We start from the raw sequence: 20,679 nt of genomic DNA on the forward strand, positions 1-20,679 counted from the left end.
ATGATTCCATATACATATATATTGTGAAGTGATCACCACAGTAGGTTTAGTTAATATCCATAGCCACATGTAGTCACAAAAGTTTTTTTCCTTGTGGTGATAACTTTTAAGCTCTACTCAGCAACTTTCAAATATACAAAATAGTATTGTACATAATACTGTGTATATAAATATGTAGTCATATAAAACAATGCATTATGTTTTCTTGGGCTGCCTTCTGAGGCAGCCAAGACCACTGGAGCAACCCCCCCCCCCCCCCCCCAAGGTCTAGTGTGCCTGGGACTCAAGGCTAATCAACCCCCCAGCTGAGCCCAGCCTCTCTCCCTACAGAAGAGAGTATAAAACACAGAGAGTAAGAAACAAGCCCTGCTATCAGAAAATTTACCATTTCCTCTACAAGATTTTTTATACAAACCCACGGTAACCACTGAACAAATAGAAGAGAGACACAAATGATAAAGAGGAAAATGAGAAAACCATCATGGGGATTACCAAACTGAATTGGCTGTCTGAAATATATGGGACAAGAAACAAGGGAAATATAGAACAACCAGAAAAGAAGTGATAAAATGGCAGCATTAAGCCCTCGTATATCAGTAATCACTCTAAATGTAAATGGATTGAATTCTCCAATTAAAAAAAAACAAGAGTGGCTGGATGGATTAAAAAACAAGACCCAACAATATGCTGCCTCCAGGAAACACAGCTTTAAAGACAAACACGGGCTCAGAGTGAAGGGATGGAAGACGATACTCCAAGATAAGGGCAAACAAAAGAAAATAGGTGTTGCCTTACTTATATCAGCCAAAGTAAACTTCAAGATAAAACAGTTAATGAGAGACAAAGAGGGGCAGTATATAATGGTAAAAGGGACACTCCACCAAGCAGGCATAACACTTACAAATATATTTGGACCCAACACAGGAGCCCCAAAGTACATAAAGCAACCATTAACAAGCCTAAAAAGGAGATAGTAACAACAGCACAATAATAGTAGGGGACCTTGACACCCCCACTTACATCAATAGATCATCCAGACAGAAAGTCAATGAGGAAATAGCAGAAATAAATGAACAACTAGACCAGATGGACTTCATGTATAGAACACTCATCCAGAAACAGCAGAATGCACATTGTTTGCAAATGCACATGGAACGTTCTGGATGATAGACTGTATATTGGGAAACGAGGGGAGCCTCAATAAATTTAAGAAGACTTAAATATCAAGCACCTTTTCCAACCATAATGCTATGAAACTAGAAGTCAGCTACAAAAAAAAGGGAAAGTAACAAATATGTGGAGACTAAACAACATGCCAATGAACAAACAATGGATCATTGAAGAAATTAAAGGAGAAATTAAAAAATGGAGACAAATGAAAATACACCATACCAACTCATATGGGATGCAGCAAAAGTGGTCCGAAGAGGGAAATTCATAGCAATACAGGCCCACCTTAACAAACAAAAAAAGTCAAATAAGCAATCTTAAACTGTACCTAACAGAATTAGAAAAAGAACAAAGCTCAAAGTCAGCAGAAGGCGGGAAATAGTAAAAATTAGAGCAGAAATAAATGAACTGAAACGAAAAAACCAGTAGAAGGCAGAGTGATGTCAGCATCATGGTGGAGTGAGTTTTCCCAGTAATCTCTCTCCTCCACTATACAACGAAAAAGACAGTCATACTCCAACAGAGGACCTCCACACACAACACAAAAAACATTGGAGAGACCCACACAGCCATACGACGGAGGGCAGAGAGACTGGAGCTCCCCTCAGAGGAGGTGGAACAGGGTAAGAGAAAATGTTGCTCACTGCCCTAAAGACTGCAATCTGGGACCGCAGGAGGCCTCCAAGAGGGAAGGAACAGGGCAGGGGATGTTCGTTTGCAGGAACATCTAGGATCCCTGAGGGCCCTTGCAGCTAGAGGGAGGATCTCTCCCAGGGTGAAAGCTTTCATGGGGTGGGGGGTGACCTTATCAAGCCAACATCCCCAGGAGAGCAGATAGCAAGAGCAGAGGGAGAATACTTGAGAGCACTCAGGAGAAAGTGCCCCTCCCCCCACCCATACAGTGTGGCTCCAGGCCCTGGGATCTCTGCTGAAGGCAGAGACCTCAGAATACGTGGCTCTTGACCCCACCCAGCGGCAATAGGTGATAACTGCGACCAAATAACACCAGAGTGAGAAAAAAGAGGCACTCCTAGCAATATCAAACATTCTATTAGAGCTCCAGACCAGAGAGAAAATGACAAGTACCAAGAAATTAGTCCTGAGGACACAGAAATATGTAATCTAAGTGACAAAGAATTCAAAATAGCCATCAAAAAACTCAACGAGTTAAAAGAGAATGTAGAGAAACAATTCAACGAGTTCAGAAGCTACTTCACAAGAGAGATCAAAACTATAAAGAATCAATCAGAAATGTTAGAGATAAAAGACACAATGGAAGAAATAAAACAAAATATGGATTCCCTGAATGCTCAAGTGGACACCATAGAGGAGCATATCAGCATAATCGAAGACAGACGTGTTGAAATGCTCCAGATGGAGGAGAGAGAACAAAGACTAAAAAGAAGAAAGTCTCTGAGAAATATTTAATTGCAATTATGTTGCAACTTGGAAATGCAACATAAGAATTATAGGTATTACAGAAGGCGAAGAGAAGGATAATGGAGTAGAAAGCTTGTTCAAAGAAATAATAGCAGAGAACTTCCCAAACCTAGGGAAGGAGATGGAAATCCATGTGGAAGAGGCTACCAGAGCTCCTAAATATGTCAATGTACAAAAACCTACTACAAGGCATATAGTAGTGAAACTGGCAAAAGTGAATGACAAAGAAAGAATATTAAGGGCAGCAAGGCAGAAGAAAATAACCTACAAAGGAACGCCTATCAGGCTTTCAGTGGTTTTCTCTGCAGAAGCCTTACAAGCTAGGAGAGACTAGAATGACATATTCAAATCTTTGAAGCACAAAAACTTTCAGCCAAGAATATTTTACCCAGTGAAAATATCCTTCAGATATGATGGAGAAATAAAAACTTTCTGAGACAAACATAAGATAAGGAAGTTTGTAGCCACGAGACCGCTCCCCGCCCCATACACAGAAGAAGTCCTCAAGAAGGCCCTCGTATCTGAAAAAAAAAAAAAAAAAAAAAAAAGGCAGGGTAGAAAGGAGTTACAAAGCACGGAGTAAGGAGATAAATAGGCAGATAGAATCAGAGCAGGTTAGCAAATACCCAAGTATAGCATTAAAGACAAAGGGAAGGAAAACACCAAAAACAAAGATAATCTTGTCATTTTAACCACAAACTCGTAAGATGGAACAAGATGTGAGAAAAACAACTTAGGAGGGGAAGAGGAAAGGGACTGAATCAGTTTAGTCTAAAGAAATAAGAGGCCATCAGAAAAGAGACTGTCTTATCCACGAGATTTTGAATACAAACCTCAGGGTAACCACTAAACAAAAAGAGCAGAATGGAGACGCAAATAATATATAAGGAGAAAACAAAGAAACACAACAGAAAAAATGACATAACTCGATTGGTAGAACAAAATGCACAGGACGAGAAACAAAGGAATTGCAGGAGAACCAGAAAATGAGTGATAAAATGGCAGCAGTAAGCCGTCATATATCAATAATCACCCTAAATGTGAATAGATTGAATTCTCCAATAAAAAGACACAGAGTTGAGATGGATTAAAGAACATGACCCAACAATATGCTGTCTCCAGGGAAACACATCTCAGCTCCAATGACAAACACAGGCTCAGAGTGAAGGGATGGAACATGATACTCCAAGCTAATGGCAAACAAAAGAAAGCAGGTGTTGGGCTGGCCCCGTGGCCGAGTGGTTAAGTTCGCGCGCTCCGCTGCAGGCGGCCCAGTGTTTCGTTAGTTCGAATCCTGGGCGCAGACATGGCACTGCTCATCAGACCACGCTGAGGCAGCGTCCCACATGCCACAACTAGAAGAACCCACAACGAAGAATACACAACTATGTACCGGGGGGCTTTGGGGAGAAAAAGGAAAAAATAAAATCTTTAAAAAAAAAAAAAAGAAAGCAGGTGTTGCCATACTTAAATCAGACAAAGTAGACTTCAAGATAAGGCAGGTAAAAAGAGACAAAGAGGGACAGTATATAATGATCAAAAGGACACTCCATCAGGAAGAAGTAACACTTATAAATATCCATGCACCCAACACAGAAGCACCAAAGTACATAAAGCAACTATTAACAAACCTAAAAGAGACATTAATAATAACACAATAATAGTGGGGGACCTCAACACTCCATTCACATCAATGGATAGATCATCCAGACAGAAAATCAACAAGGAAAAGTGGAATTAAATGAAAAGCTAGACCAGTTGGACTTAATAGACGTATATAGAACACTCCATCCAAAAACAGCAGAATACACATTCTTCTCAAGTGTGCATGCAACATTCTCAAGAATAAACCGTATGTTGGGAAACAAGGCAAGCCTCAATAAACTTAAGAAGATTGAAATAACAAGAAGCATCTTTTCTGATCACAATGCTGTAAAGCTAGAAATTACAAGAAAAAATCTGAGAAAGGGGCAAAGATGTGGATACTAAACATGTTATTGAACAAGCAATGGATCATTGAAGAAATTAAAGGAGAAATTAAAAAATATCTGGAGACACATGAAAATGAAAACATACCATAGCAACTCATGGGATGCAGCAAAAGCCATATTAAGAGGGAAATTCATTGCAGTACAGGCTTACCTGAACAAACAAGAAAAATCCCAAATAAGCAATGCCAAACTACACCTAATTGAATTAGAAAAAGAAGAACAAAGCCCAAAGTAGAAGGAGAGAAATAATAAAAATCAGAGCAGAAATAAATGCTTATTGAAACAAAAAAGGCAGTAGAAAGGATCAAGGAAACAAAGAGCTGGTTCTTTGAGAAAATAAATAAAATTGACAACCCCCTAGCCAGACTTACAAAGAAAAAAAGAAAGAAAGCTCAGATAAATAAAATTAGAAATGAAAGAGGAAGAATAAGAATGGATACCACAGAAATACAACAGATTATAAGAGAATACTATGAAAAACTATATGCCAACAAAATGGACAATCTAGAGGAAATGGATAAATTCTTAGACTCTTAGAATCTCCCAAAGCTGAATCAAGAAGAAATAAAGAATCTGAATCGACCAATCACAAGTAAAGAGATTGAAACAGCCATCAAAAGCATCCCAAAGAATAAAAGCCCAGGACCAGACGGCTTCCCTGGGGAATTCTACCAAACTTTCAGAGAGGATTTAATACCTATCCTTCTCATGCTATTCCAAAAAATTAGGGAAGATGAATGCTTCCTAATACATTCTACGAGGCCAACATCATTCTGATACCAAAGCCTGACGAGGACAACACAAAAAAGGCAAACTACAGGCCAATATTGCTGATGAACATAGATGCAAAAATCCTCAACAAAATATTGGCAACCCAAATACAGCAATACATCAAAAAGATCATACATCATGATCAAGTGGGATTCATACCAGAGACACAGGGATGGTTCAACATCCACAAATCAATCAACGTGATACAGCACATTAACAAAATGAGAAATAAAAACCACATGATCATCTCAGTAGGCTCAGAGAAAACATTTGACAAGATCCAACAGCCATTTATGATACAAACTCAACAAAATGGGGACAGAAGGAAATTACCTCAACATAACAAAGGCCATATATGACAAGCCCACAGCCAACATCATACTCAATGGGGAAAAACTGAACACCATACCTCCGAGAACAGGAACAAGACAAGGATGCCCACTCTCACCACTCTTATTCAACATAGTACTGGAGGTTTTGGCCAGAGCAATTAGGCAAGAGAAAGGAATAAAAGGAATCCAAATAGGGAGTAAAGAACTGAAACTCTCGCTGTTTGCAGATGACATGATCCTATATATAGAAAACCCTAAAGAATCCATTGGAACACCATTAGAAATAATTAACAACTACAGTAAAGTGGTGGGGTGAAAAATCAACTTAGAAAAATCAGTTGCATTTCAGTACTCTAATAATGAACTTACAGAAAGACAAGAATATAATTCCATTTACAGTCGCAACAAAAAGGATAAAGTACCTGGGAATAAATTTAACCAAGGAGGTGAAGGACTTATACAATGAAAACTATAAGACATTATTGAAAGAAATAGATAATGATGGAAAGAGATTCTATGTACATGGATTTGAAGAATAAACATAGTTAAAATGTCCATACTACCCAAAGCAATCCACAGATTCAGTGCAATCCCAATCAGAATCCCAATGATGTTCTTCATGGAAATAGAGCAAAGAATTTTAAAATTCATGTGGGGCAACCAAAGACACTGAATTGCTAAAGCAATCCTGAGGAAAAAGAACAAAGTTGGAGGCATCACAATCCCTGACTTCAAAATGTACTACAAAGCTACAGTAATCAAAACAGCCTGGTAGTGATATAAAAACAGGCACACAGATCAATGGAACAGAACTGAAAGCCCAGAAATAAAACCACACATCTATGGACAGCTAATCTTCTACTAAGGTGCCAAGAACATACAACGGAGAAAGGAAAGTCTCTTCAATAAATGGTGTTGGAGGGGCTGGCCCAGTGGTGTATCAGTTAATTTTGAGCACTCTGCTTCGGTAGCCCAGGGTTCGCCAGTTGGCATCCTGGGTGTGGACCTATGCACTGCTTATCAAGCCATGCTGTGGCAGGCATCCCTCATATAAAGTAAAGGAAGATGGGCACAGATGTTAGCTCAGGGCCAATCTTCCTAAGCAATAAAGGAGGATTGGTGGCAGATGTTAGCTCAGGGCTAATCTTCCTCAAAAGAAAAAAAAAAAGAAAAAAAAATGGTGTTGGGAAAATTGCACAGCCACGTGCAAAAGAATGAAAGTGGACTATTATCTTTCTATGCACACAAAAATTAACTCAATGGATTGAAGACTTGAAGGTAAGACATGAAACCATTAAACTCTCAGAAGGAAACATAGGCAGTACACTCTTTGACATCAGTCTTAGAGGATCTTTTCGAGCACCATGTCTGTTTTGGCAAGGGGAACAAAAGAAAAAGTAAGCAAATGGGACTTCATCAGACCAAAGAGCTGCTGCAAGGTGAAGGAAACCAGGATGAAAACGAAAAGACAACCCACAACCTGGGAGAACATATTTACAAATCATATATCTCACAAAGGGTTATCCTCCAAAATATGTAAAGAACACAGCAACAAATATCAAAGAATCCAGTCAAAAAATGGGCATAGAATCTGATCAGACATTTCTCCAGGGAAGTATACAGAGGGCAATAGCCATGTGAAAAGATGTTCAACATCATTAATCATCAGGGAAATAGAAATCAAAACTACACTAAGATATCACCTCACACCCGTTAGAATGGCTATAATACCAAGAGAAAACATAGCAAATGTTGGAGAGGGCATGGAGACAAGGGAACCCTCATACACTGCTGGTAGGAATGCAGGCTGATGCAGGCAAAAAAAACACCAAAAAACAAAAATAACGAACGAACGAAAAGAAACAGGCCCTGCATGTCCACCTGGGGCAGGAAATGGGACAGTGTCTGCTCCTGGAAAGTCCTTGTCTTCCCCCATCACAACCCCTCTGTCCTCCCAGAGGTCGTCGCTCCGGACATGAAAATCATTTACCACAAGCTGAATTGCTTCAAACAACACACATTTATTACCTCACAGTTTCTGAGGACCAGGAGTCAAGCCATAGCTTAGCTGGGTTCTCCCAGGCTGCAACCAAGGTGTCTCTTCTGAGGCTGTACTGGATGAGGACCCTTCCAGGCTCGCATGGTTGTTGGCAGCATTCAGCTGCCTTCCAGCTGTCGGCAAGCGGCCCTCTCCACAGGCAGCCCACAACATGGCAGCTTGCTTTTTCAAAGCAAGGGTGAGGGTCTCCCGGCAGTAGAGGCCTCAGTTAATCGTGGAAGTGACATTCCATCCCCTTACTGAATTCTGTGGGTTAAAAGCAAGTCATAGTGCCCAATAGCATGGGAGGGAGGGACAGAGAAAGAGAGGAAGAAAGTTAAAATAAGTGCTGGCCAGGATGTGGAGAAATTGGAACTTTCATCTGCTGCTGGTGGGAACATAAAATGCTGCAGTCGCTGTGGACAACGGTCTGGCAGTTCCTCAACAAGTTAAACAGAATTATCACGCAATCCAGCAGTTCCACTCCTAGATAGATACGCAAAAGAACTGAAAACAGGAACTCAGACTGATAACTTGTACACACGTTCATAGCAGCATTATTCACAATAGCCAGATGTGGAAACAACCCAGAAATCCATCAACAGAGGAATGGATCAGGTCTGTTCATACAGTGGAATATTATTCTGCCATAAACAGGACTGGCATTCTAATACATGCTACAATGTGGATGAGCCTTGAAAACATGCCAAGTAAGCAAGAAGCCAGATGCAAAAGACAGACCACATATTGTATGATTCCATTTATATGAAATCCAGAATGGATAAATTCATACTGGTGGAAAGTAGATTGTGATTTTCAGGGGCTGGCGAAAGAGAGAAGGGGGAGTGACTGGTAATGGGCACAGGGTTTCCTTTTGGGGAAATGGAAGAGTGGTGATGGTTGTATAACATGAATGTACTAAATGCCCCTGAGTTGTACACTTTAAAGTGGTTAAAATGGTAAATTTTGTGTTATGTGTATTTCACTGTATTGAAAACAAAAAGCAAAACTCACTCAAAGGGAGGTGGCTACACAAGGTGTAAACGCCAGGAGGCAGGGTCACAGGGTCCACTTCACAGTCTGTCCCCACTGTTGTTGTTATGACACTTTTTTTTTTTTTTAAGATTTTATTTTTTTCCTTTTTCTCCCCAAAGCCCCCCAGTACATAGTTGTGTATTCTTCGTTGTGGGTCCTTCTAGTTGTGGCATGTGGGATGCTGCCTCAGCGTGGCCTGATGAGCAGTGCCATGTCCGCGCCCAGGATTCGAACCAACGAAACACTGGGCCGCCTGCAGCAGAGCGCTCGAACCCAACCACTCGGCCACGGGGCCAGCCCCATGACACTTTTTTTGACTATGCTTCTTGTCTTAAAGTCTATGTGTCTGATCTCTGTCCTTATTTGGATCAGTTAAGTCACTTATAGTCAATGTAGTTAACAACGTGTTCAGTTTTGTTGATACTGTCTTATTTGGAGCTTTCCATTTGTCACACCCATTCTCTTTCTTTTTCTCTCCGTTTTTGCCCCTTCTGTGGGGGATCATTTTAGAATATTTTAGCATTCTAGTTTTTCCTCTCCATTAGTTTGGAAGTCATACACTCTATTTCTGTTCTTCTATGGTTGCCCAAGAGATTACAACACACACGTAATCTACTGTGCTGGGCTGACTAGTGGCCTCAGAGCATCCAGGCCTTAATCCCTGGAGCCTGTGAATGTCACCATGTGTGGCAAAGGGTTTTGGAGATGGGAGATGGTTCTGGATTGTCCACATGGTCCTACTGTAGTTACAAACATCCTTCTAAGAGAGGGGCAGAGGGAAATTTGACTACAGAAGCAGGCAAGATGCTCCTTGCTTTAAGTATGGAGGAAGGGGTCAAGGACCAGGGAATGCAATTCTAGAAGGTGGAAAAGCAAAGAAGTGGATTTTCGCCCAGGGCCTCCTGAGGGAGCACGATCTGCTGACGTGTTAATTTTATCCTAGCGAAACTGACTTTGGACTTGTGCCCTCCAGAACTGTAAGACAATAAGTTTGTGTTGTTTTAAGTCACTAAGTTTGTGTTACACCAGCAATAGGAAACTGACACACTCACCGAAATCTAAAGTTAATGAGAATGTCTCTTTGCCTCCCAGATGGTACAAGGACTTCGGAGCACTCAACTCCAGTTGAGTCCCTTCAAGCTTCGTTATTATTGTCTGGTGTGTTTTATGTCTGCCTAGATCTTTTCCCCTTGTTAACCCCATAAACATTATTTTATGTACAGTCAATGTTTGTATTTACCACTTTTTTGTTATCCCTCCTTCTTACAGCTCAGACTTCTTCCTAGGACGCTTCTTGTGCCTGAAGTGCATCCTTTAGCAGAGGCAGGATAGGGCGTGGCAAGTGAGGCCCTGGGCACAGGGTTTAGGGCGGAGCTCCTGCTCAGGGCTGGGCAGGAGCTGCAGCCTGGATCATTTCTTCTGACCTGTTTTTAAGACACCAGTTCTCTCATGACTGTGTTTTATCTGTTAAATTCATCCATTGAATTTTTATTTCTGATGACTATATTTTTCTTTCTAAAGGTTTTTACATGTGCTGAGTCACTCTTTATATTTTATGGCTCCTATGAGACATTTATAGTCTCATCTTTAACTTTTTAAACATAGTAAGCCTACTTGTAACTGAACCTGACATCTTGGGGGCCTGTTCTGCTGACGCGTGTCTGCTGGCTTTCGTACGTGGTGCCTTATGTGCTATAAAGTTCCATTATCTAGGGAGGATTTATTTGCTCCTGCCAGGTGCCTGGGGTCCATGAGGGAGTCCAGGATCCTTTTATATGAATCCACAACCTGAGAGATTTTGGAGGAGACCACTCAGGTGATATGAACTTGGGCTTCAAAGCCACAGTGTGTTAGCATGTGATTTCAATTTATCAGGAAGTTATTATCCTTTTTCTGCTGAACGCCAAGGTGTTTTGTTGTTGTTTTCAGTCCCGGTGTTTGGGGAGAGGAGGGAATTGTCCAGTGGGTGTAGCCTTTTGGGGCCCCAGCTTGATGGGGAAGTGTCCCCTGTTCAGCACATGACCTTATGCTGGCCCTTCTCACCTGTGAGCCGGTGAGAAGGGAGACCTCAGGCTCTGTGGTTTGGGCGAGTCCCTCAGGCCCAAGTGGTTTAGGTGCTGTGATCACCTCTCTGAGTTCTCACCTCTGCTTGGATTTTGGCCTGAAAATTCCATATCGTGTTGTTCGCTCTTTGATGCTTTTAGGAAGATTTAAACCACTCTATCCAGCATTTTTAGTTATCCATAAATGAAGCTGGAGCCTCTCTTCCCAGGTTGGAAACGGCAGCTCAGAGCAGGCAAAGCCTTGGAGCAGTGACGGGGCCCAGAAGCTGAAGGAAGAGCTGGGTGTTTCTGGAGGAAGCCCCCCCAAAAAATAAAGACAGGAAAAATTGACAAGTAATCTCAGTGTATAAGGTAGACCACAGGTCTTCTACAGAAGAAGGGTTTCTGTGGGTTAATGTGACACAGAGAATGCCACAGCAGGAAAATGGGCCAAGGACACAGAAGTGGAGAGGGGGCCAGCAGTCCTTCCCTTCCCGGTGACCCAGTCAGTGGAGGTCCCCCCATGGGGAGCTGGGGAGGACAAGGCACTTTAGCCAGGAGGCAGTTTTAGCCATATTATCAATAAGCCATAGCAACCAGCATCCTATTCACCCCAGAAATTCCACTTCTATAAAAATTCCCCATGGAAATGTTTCTATGTTCGTGCGTAGAATGTTAGCTACAAATATTCCAGGTCAGGTTCTCTGCAAATTATTTGTAAAAATGAAAAACACAAATGAAAAATCACTCATGCCCCCAACCACTTTCCTTTTCTCGGGTTGTATAAAGCATGGTGACAGTTGCCTTCTCTGTCTCTTTGGTCCCATGCCAGTGGAAAACTGCTGCCAACACTTAATTTGTATCGTTTTCAGGTTTACTCTTGATTATATCAATATAAAAATGGATTTACGCTCTCCCCGTTGGCCTGCAGGGCGCTTTGTTATCCGAATGTCTTGGCGTTGTTCGGTGTCTGACCTCATTCTCCGTAGTGGCTACACAGCAGTCCCTCGTGTGACTCCACCATAATTCATTTGACTTCGCTCCTACTGATGAATGGGTTGGTTGTGCACCATATTTTTTCTTATTTCCTTTTTATTTCTCTGCTCTAATAAACAGTTATGCACAGAACATCACTGTGCACACATCTTTATATATGTGTGCCGCTGTTTTCTGCAGGATAAATTCCCAGAAGCAGGATTGCAGGCGTAGAGAATTTGCTCTTTTTGGGTTTAAAGGATACAACTAGTGAGAAATGTGCTGGAGCCTGCTTGTATTACCTTGTGTTAAATTTTCAGGAATTCTGAGAGCTGGTTGTTAAACACAATCACTAGTAAAAATTAAATTGTATTAATTTAATTATGTACACACATAAATAGGTCATGTTAAAAACAAAGGTAAATACTGAAAATACATTCCTTCCTAATTATGTTACGATATTGTACTATTATCTATGTTGTTGTTACCTGTGTTCATGTCTCTTGTGTCTGGACAGTGGAAATACAACACAAAGGCGCTACTTTGTATCTCTTCTTCACTTCCCAAGCAGGCATATTGACAGCTTGAAATCAGCCATGAGGGCAGTATTTACCCAGTGGAAACCCCCTACCCCTTTTTCCAGAGCACCAGTGATTAAACATGTACCAGGCCACAAGTGTAAACAACTGAATTACCCTCCCAAAAGGTTATCCTGAGCTACACTTCCACCACAAGTGTATTGAATCTTGCCTTCTTAATACTTTTTCATGATTTTTTCTTGTTGTTAATGAGCATTTTCATTTGTGTGTCTTTGTGCATCATTGCAGATGTCCATTGGCTCTTGGTACACTGTGAGTTGCCTGTTTACCCTTTAGCTTATTTTTCTACTAGGCTAACTGATGTTAAAAAAAAAAAAAAGGTCAAGGGGGTGAGAAAAAAGAACTCAGAGGTCTGTGTTGTATAGCGGAGATAATAACATTTTGTCTGCCATTTTTGGCAAATATTTTTCTCCCAGTTCCTCTTTTAGCTTTACTTATAATGTCTTTCTTCTGCCCATACCGAGTTTTTTTTCTCTTTGTATAGTCCAGTGTGTCCACTTTTTCCAGTGTCACTTTGAGAATACCATTTCTTAAGAAAAATACATCTAAATGTGCCTAGAAGGACCTGAAAGGCTGTATATGAAATGCTCTTGTTTTCTGGGTGGGGCGGTGTCTGGGTGGGGCGGCTTCTGCCTCTGTGTGTGTGTGGTATGTCTGTGCATGTGTGTCACACGTGTGCTGTTGGCTCTGACTCCCGTGTTCTCCATTTGTTCACATGTGGTTTCCCCATGTGTCAGGTGGGAATTGAAGGAATAGTGGATGTACTGGACCCACGAGGATACCCAGGAAGGTGCATTGGTTATTTTCTGAAGTTTCTGCAAGGACCATGATTGATTTTACGAGAACAATTTTTCAAAAGAAGCTCTGACATCTGTCTTCTTTGAAGTGTGGGCTGTAGGTCGGGCTCCTGGCTGGCGCCCTGGCGCACCTTGTCTGCTACATGACTGGGTGCTGGGGCAGGACCCACCTCCTCCCAGCATGTCGAGTCTGGCAAGCGGGGGCCTTCCCCCCAAGCCTGCTGGCTTCTCGAAGGCCCCAGTACCCCTCCAGAGCCGCTGGGTATGGTCGGGCCAGTTGGGCCCTGCGCAGGTCCCGGTCTGCGCCGGCAGGGGGCGCCGTTCCCTAAGTTCTCGGGGGCCGCGCCCCGCGCACCCGGGACCCCGCCGTGGGCTCTGGGCGGGTGAGGGACAAGCCCGGCTGACCCGGGTCCCAGAGGAGTCCGAAGCGAGCAGCCCCGGGGGGTCCGGCCTCGCCAGGGATCTGCCACCCTACTCCCGAGGGGCTGGAGCCGCACGCCTGCGCCCCGATGTGGCCGCAGCCTAGGGCATGTGGGTCACGGGTTACGACGTGGGCTTTGGGACCCGCCTTCCCAAACTCGCCTCAGGCCCCAGGGGTGGGGGCGACCTGAACCCTCTCCCTCGACCACCCAGGGTGCCCGGATGTGACAGTGACGGCTGTGGCTCAGGCTCTCCCAGACCCCTCTCTTCCTCTGGGGGGCAGACGCCCACCCGCCGAGCCGGAGAGAACACGCTCACGCGCACCGGGCTTGCTTTTGGGACTTTACTCCGACGCTGGAACCTCGCGGGAGGGGCAGCCGGGGGGCCCCGCACCCACCGAGCCCGGGTTTAGCGACAGTCGGAGGCCAGCGCCGAGATCACGTGGCTCAGGAACTTGACCAGCGAGGCGTGCAGGGTAGGGCTGAAGTCCCCGGGGAAGTGCCGGGCGAGGGTCACCAGCAGGCAGTGGCCCAGGAGCTGCGGAGAGAGGGGTCGTCCCACCCGGGGTCCGTGCGTCCCCGCCGCGTCCCTGCTGGGAGCAGCGGTCCCGCCCCGGCCCGCGGGCTCACCTGGAAGCTGGCGGGGTCCACTCGCAGCTCGCGAACGTGCCGGTGGCGCAGAGCCGACAGGGCGCGGGGCAGGTCTTCCAGGTGCTCCACGGCGAGGGTCAGCGCGTCGGCCACCTTCTGGCCGTGGGCTTTGACCTGGGTGGAGCCGAGGCTCAGGTCCAGGTGGAGGAAGTAGGTCGTGGTGGAGGGGAAGCCCAGGAACATCCTGCAGGAGGAACGCGAGAGAGGTGCGTCCGGGCGGGAGGGGCTTGGGGAGCAAAGGAGGGCGAGCCGGAGGGCGCGGGGCCTCCGCACCTCTCCAGGGCCTCGGTCGCGTAGACGCCGACGTTGCTACCCATCTTCTTCCACAGCGCGCGCACGGTCGCCCTGTCCGCCGCCGCCAGCGCCATCGTGAGCCCGGCCCGCGAGCGCGCCTGCGCCCCTGGGCGGCGGGTCCCCGCGGCCTCCGCGGGCGCCACTCCGCGGGCGCCGCGCCTCTGCTCGCAGAGTCCAGTCCCGAGGGGTCCGGGAGCGCTCGACTGAGCGTCTGCTCCGGCCTGGCACACTTCCAATCACCCTGGACGCCGAGGCCGCCATTTTTGCGGTGTTTGCTGTATGGAAACGAATATTTAAAGTGTATTATTGTTAGTAGATGACATGAATTTTAGCACGCATTCTGGCCTGGAACGTCAGCTTATTCTACCTCCCTCCCGAGTCCTTTATGGCACCTCCCTGAGTCTGTGTCTCATTTATTGTATAGAATGAAGATACCGAGTTTTCCTTCCCAAGATTGTTGTGAGAGTTAAATGGATAACAAATGTCAAGTGCCTGGCTCCCAGCTCTTGTTCCTCTCAGGACAATGGACGTTTATCGAGTTCCTAGGATGTATCCCACTAAACACAGCTAATACCTACGCAGTGCTCGTTCTGTGCCAGGAAACACTCTACAGTGTTTTTTAAAAATTGTGGTGAAATTCATATAACTTAAAATTTACCATCTTAGTGGCCGGCCCCATGACCCAGCGGCTAAGTTCACGCGCTCTGCTTCAGCAGCCGAGAGTTTGGCTGGTTCGAATCCTGGGCGGGAACCTGACATGGCTCATCAGGCCACGTTGAGGTGTCCCACATAGTACAACCAGGGGCGCTCACAACTAGAATATACAGCTATGTACTGGGGAGCTTTGGGGAGAAAAGGAAGGGAACAAAAAGAAGATTGGCAACAGTTGTTACCTCAGGGACCAATTAAAAAAAAATTACCATCTTAGCCATTTGAAAGTGTACAATTCAGTGTTTTGAATCACATTCACAATGTTGTGCAACCGTTACCACTCTCTGGTTCCAGAAAGTTTTAGTCATCTCAAATAGAAACCCTGTGCCCTTTAGCAGTCACTCTGTAACCCCTCTCCTCCAGCCCCTGGCAGCCACCAATCTGCTCTTCTGTTTGGTGGCTTTGCCTATTCTGGACATTTCCTAGAAATAGAGCAGACAGTACACGGACTTTTGTGTCTGGCTTCTTTCCGCATCATAGCATGTGTCAATACTTCATGGCTTCTATGGCCAAATAACATTCCTCTGTATGGATAGACCACATTTGTTTATCTGTCATCCACTAACGGACACTTGGGTTGTTTCCACTTTTAGCCCAGGCCTTCCTTTTTCCTGGTAATAAAATAAGGAAGACTGTCTCTTACTGAGAGCTCATGCTGTGCCACCAGCAGTGCTAAGAGCATCACACACTGAGGCAGACCTGCCATCGCATTTTCCAGTGGCAACTCTTGGGCCCAGGGAGGAAAGGGCGTGCCTTCAGGGAGGGCTCAAGGCTGGATGGCTGCCAAGACCAGACACCTCGAGCCCTCACTCTGAGGCCACAGGCACTAGGAGGAGGAAGCACGTGGAGTGTGGCTCCCTGGCCCCGGCTCTCCTCTTCAATGCCCCGCTGGGGGTGGTTGGGGGGCCTCAAAGGTGCCAGCCTCAGGGCAGTGTAGTGGGTGCCGAGCTGGGCCCCAAAACTGGGCCTCCAGACCCTTGATGGCCCCAGGATATCAGTGTGAGCATCCTGGGAGTGGTACCAGGTGAAAGGCATGCATTGCCTGGCACTTGCCATTGCACTGGTCACCCCTGATTCCATCTAGACTGCATGTATTTGGAGGCAACTCCAAGAGAGCATGACCTCTGTCCTCCTCAGCGCCCAACTCTGGGAGGAGCGCTGGGAGAGCTCAGAGGTCCTAGGCTGGAGGGCTGCCAACTCTCAGATCAAGTGTGTGTGTGTATATGTGTGTGTGTGCCCTTAAATGTAAAGGTGAAAAATGAATTCATTGCTTGAATAAACCCGTGTTGAGTCTGCAAGGAATGAAATGCAGGAAGAGGCCAACGTGCATAGCAAAGCTCTCCAGGGTGACAGTGGGGGGTTGCAGCAAACCCCAGGCAGCCTACCAGCTCCACTCCCTCCTCCACCCTTTTCTTCCCTTCCCTCTCTGCCCGCTCCTGGGAGGTCCTTGATCAGACAGACCACCCCCACCCCTGGCACATTCGCGGACACAGAGAACCGAGGCACGCAGGCTGCATGCAGCCCATCAGACTTTATTGAAAGGTAGGGAAGTGCGGGCACGCGGAGCGCAAAGGGCCCCGGGCCGCGGGCAGGGATCGCCGTGGCTCCAGCTTAACGGTATTTGGAGGTCAGCACGGTGCTCACACTGCTCAAGAACTTGTCCAGGGAGGCGTGGACGGCAGGGGTGAAATCGTTGGGGAGGTGGACGGCCAAGGTGGACAGCAGGCAATGACTCAGAAGCTGCGGATCGAGGGGGTGTCAGGGGGCGTCGGGGCCGCGGCCGCCCGCGCTCCACTTCTGAGACCCACGGGGTTCCCTGCCCTCTGGGAGGGCCCGCTGCGCCTCCCGCTCGTCTCTCCCGCCCGGCCAGGCCCGGCCCCCGGGCTCACCTTGAAGTTGACGGGGTCCACGCGCAGCTTGTGTGCGTGCAGGTCGCTCAGATTCGACAGGGCGCCAGGCAGGTCGTCCAGGTGGCCCACGGCGAGAGTCAGCGCGTCGCCCACCTTCTTGCCGTGGGCCTTGACCTGGGCGGAGCCGTGGCTCAGATCGAAGTGGGGGAAGTAGGTCTTGGTGGTGGGGAAGCCCAGGAACATCCTGCAGGGAGAGGAGAGTGAGCGGGGGGCGGGGGGGGGGGGGCGGCGGCGGCGGGGGGCCGGCGTGGGTGTGGGGTGGCGGGGTCGGGGGCAGGGTCCGGAGCCTCGGATTCGGAAGAAGGTGCTGGCCGGGCTCCTCCGGCTGGTCCGCGGTCAGACCCTGAGATCTTGGGGGTCTTTGCACCAGCCGGGCCAGAACCCACCGAGGGGTTGCTGGCAGGCCCCTGGGGCGGCTGCTGTGCCCGAGGGTCCCGGCCGGGGAAAGGAGGGTCCTCACCTCTCTAGGGCCTCTGCGCCAAACTCGCCAGCGTGGCCGCCAACCTTACTCCAGGCGGCCTTGACGTTGGTCTTGTCGGCGGCAGACAGCACCATGGTGACTGTTTCTGAGTCTGTGCTAGGACCAGCAGCGGCACAGCAGCGTACGCGGCGGGCCGAGCGCGCAGCTTTATAGTCCGGGCGCGGGGGGCACGCCCGCCCGGGCCGCGCTCATTGGCTGGCGAGGAGCGGGGCGCGCGGCGGCGCCGCAACCGCAGGAGACGCCGGCGGGGTTCTGCGCCAACGAGAGCTGTGGGACTTCGCTGCTGGTGGGCGCGGGGACCCGGCCAGGACGTTCCTCCCTCCCACAGGCTGCATCCCCCTCCCCGGAGGCTATATCCTTGCCCCCAGGCTGCAGAGCCAGTTGGTTTGGGGTGGGTTAGTGCGGGCTCCTCCACCAAGTGAGGTCAGTGACACCCGCCAGGGTCCGTGAGCATCCCCGCACCCCCCAGGCTGCGCTCTCCTGGGATCGGAAGGGAGTAAGTTGGCCCCGCTACCCACTCGGGACCAGGCTTGACTCCCGCGGGACGTGTTTTAACTTGGGCAGAATCAGCGAATGAATGGGCGACGGAGTACGGGACGGAAGAAAGGCCTCGTCTAGTCGGGGCAGACAGAGATGCGCCCTTGCTCACCTGGACTCAAGAATTCCCCCGAGGAGTCCCTCCTGCTCCCCTTCAGCTCCCTTTATCCACCAGTCATGTGTGAGCGCCAGCCGGGAAGGAACAACGTGGAGGGGCAGAATCCGCAGGGCTGGGGGGCGCCCCCGGCTCAGGCTCCTTCCCAGGGTGGTGGTCCCTGCAGCCGCGGGTCCGGGGCTCACAGAGGCCGCCCCTCCTATTTGGGGCCCCTGTGTGATTGTGTGATTGACTCTCTCTGTCCTTCACTGGCGAGTGGTCCTGGTTTCAACGACACCCCAGTCCCCCAGATTGTGCCTGACACAAGACTCACTGGGTAACTAGTAGTTGAATTGATAAATAAAGCAACTGGCTGAACCAGACCTGAGCTTTCAGGCTAGTTAGGGACACAGACGATCATCCACTCATTACTCAACTACATACATAGTCGTAAACCTTCTCAAAGGCCCTGAGAAAGCGTGGAGGGAGTGGATGAAGCATTCAAGGATGTCAGGGTTAGTCTGAGGATGACGGTGGGCTTCCCTGAGGAGGTGAGCCTGGAGGATGAGTAGGTAATAGGCAGAGTAGGATGGAGAGGGAGCTCCCCATTTTCTTGTAGGGGAGCAGAGGGAGAGAAGTCCTCTGTGGCTGCAGAATGGATGTGGGGGGATGTGGGGATGATGAGGCTGGCAGACCCTGCAGGATGGGAGAAGGGAGGGACTTCTGGTGAAACAGTGAGAAGGGGCAAGAATTCCAGCTGGTGCCTTCCCCTTACTGGTGACAAGTGATAGTCCTTTGGGCTAGTTGGTGGGAGGTGGGTACTGAGGAGGTGAAACATCAGAACTTGGTGAGGAGAAAAGGGAGTGAGAAGTCATTGATATGTCCTTTCCTGGGAGTCTAGAGAACACTGCTTTGGGGAGTGGGTTGGGTGGGCATCCTTCAGCCCAGCCCTCTGTCCCCATCCCTCCCCTAGGGCCTTCATTTGGGAGCTGCCCTGTGTGTCTAGGAGGACGTGATGGTCAAACTGACTTGGACAGAGAAGAAAGCAGCTCAGACAAGTCTCAGCAATGTTGCCTTCTGCTCTGTCCCCATGTCTGTTCTCATTTTGTCCTCACCGGACCCTCCCTAGTTCATTCCACTCTCCTTTCCTACCCTCTACCTTATTTCTGACTTTGTCCACAGCCTCAGGCTCAATCCTGGCTCTGAAGAACAAAAAGGATAATACCTTGGGGGCTTACAAGCACCAAAGACCCATCCCCAAGCCTGGGCCAACTCCCTCCTTCTGCATCTTGCTCTAATCCCTGCCCTGGGCCCTTCTAAGGCAAGAGTTGGGGAACATATCTCAGCCAATGGCTTACATTCTTAATATGGGAAAAGCTCCCACATTTATATAAGGACAAGACAAATGACTTGTGAGAACAACTGACAATGGATATTAACAGGAAATTAACAGAAATATAGAAATGATCAAGTATTTCTATGAAGTAAGAAAGCTGAATAAACTGGCCAAAAGAATGTAGAGGAGATAGGTTTCAGTGAGAAGAGCGGGTTGCAGACAAATTATGGTATGCTGATATTTTAAACAATTATTTTATTGAGGTCGCATTGGTTTATAACATTGTGTAGATTTCAGGTGTACATCATTATACTTCAGCTCCTGTATAGACTGCCTTGTGCTCACCACCAATAGTCTAGTTTTTATCCATCACCAGACATACGTACCCCCACCCCCCTGCCCTCCGCTTACTTTTTGATAAATATCGATGATATTTTCCACACACACAAAAAGTGTAGTCATAGATGTGCTTGTGTCCCCTCAGCACGGAGCCAGCATAGGAGCCAGAGGGCTCAGTCCCACACTGTTAATGGGGCTTCTTCTGCAGGGGTTGGGGCAGGGCGTGGGGACTCTCTCTCCTTACTTTGAATAACATAAAAAGTGTGTGTGAGAGAGTGTGTGAAAGCCTGGATGGATTTTAGTACCTTAAGTGTTTTTCTATGTTTAAATAAAAACGAGTTGGGTTGTGTGGCAGAGGAAGAGTGCATGGTGAACAGCGGGGAGCATCTCATGGTGAAGAGCGGGGAGCATCTCCCAGCTGTTCAGAGAGGTCCATGTCCAGAAAGAAAGGAGTATGCAGGGGGCTCACCACCCTCCTGAAACTTTGATCCCCTGCAGCAAGTTGCCCTGGAGATAGGGGCTGGGCTGGAGATGCTGATGGTGTTCCTAGGTGGCTGCAGAGCCGGTCGGCCTGCAGAATTCTAGGGCTTCAGCACCTGGACAGGGGCCTTACTGAAGGTGGCTCACAGCGCGGCGCAGAACCGCTGGCAGACCCCAGGAGCCTCTGGCTGGAGAATGGGGAAGCAATTAGCTGGGGGATGCAGGGCTGGGCACGCA

General features: G+C 47.6%; 1 protein-coding gene, 2 long non-coding RNA genes and 1 pseudogene across 3 annotated transcripts; 2 read left to right on the forward strand and 2 right to left on the reverse strand.

The window, feature by feature from the left end:
- Positions 1–13,552: 13,552 nt before the first annotated feature.
- Positions 13,553–15,376, forward strand: LOC138917196 (uncharacterized). Its single transcript, XR_011424898.1, has 2 exons — positions 13,553–14,466; positions 14,590–15,376. It is a non-coding gene; the product is annotated as an uncharacterized lncRNA (long non-coding RNA).
- On the reverse strand, positions 14,019–14,628 carry HBQ1 (hemoglobin, theta 1; annotated as a pseudogene).
- Positions 15,377–16,876: 1,500 nt separating the features above from the next.
- HBA (hemoglobin, alpha 1) lies at positions 16,877–17,730 on the reverse strand. The gene is made up of 3 exons (NM_001085432.1): positions 17,636–17,730; positions 17,155–17,359; positions 16,877–17,005 (listed from the first exon to the last, which is right to left on the reverse strand). Exons 1-3 carry the CDS (start codon positions 17,728–17,730, stop codon positions 16,877–16,879), a joined length of 429 nt encoding a protein of 142 aa, NP_001078901.1.
- Positions 17,731–17,840: 110 nt separating this feature from the next.
- LOC138917195 (uncharacterized) lies at positions 17,841–18,599 on the forward strand. Its single transcript, XR_011424897.1, has 2 exons — positions 17,841–17,942; positions 18,221–18,599. It is a non-coding gene; the product is annotated as an uncharacterized lncRNA (long non-coding RNA).
- Positions 18,600–20,679: the final 2,080 nt, after the last annotated feature.

Source organism: Equus caballus, chromosome 13 (assembly GCF_041296265.1).
Source record: "Equus caballus isolate H_3958 breed thoroughbred chromosome 13, TB-T2T, whole genome shotgun sequence".
Classification (NCBI taxonomy): Eukaryota; Metazoa; Chordata; class Mammalia; order Perissodactyla; family Equidae; genus Equus; species Equus caballus.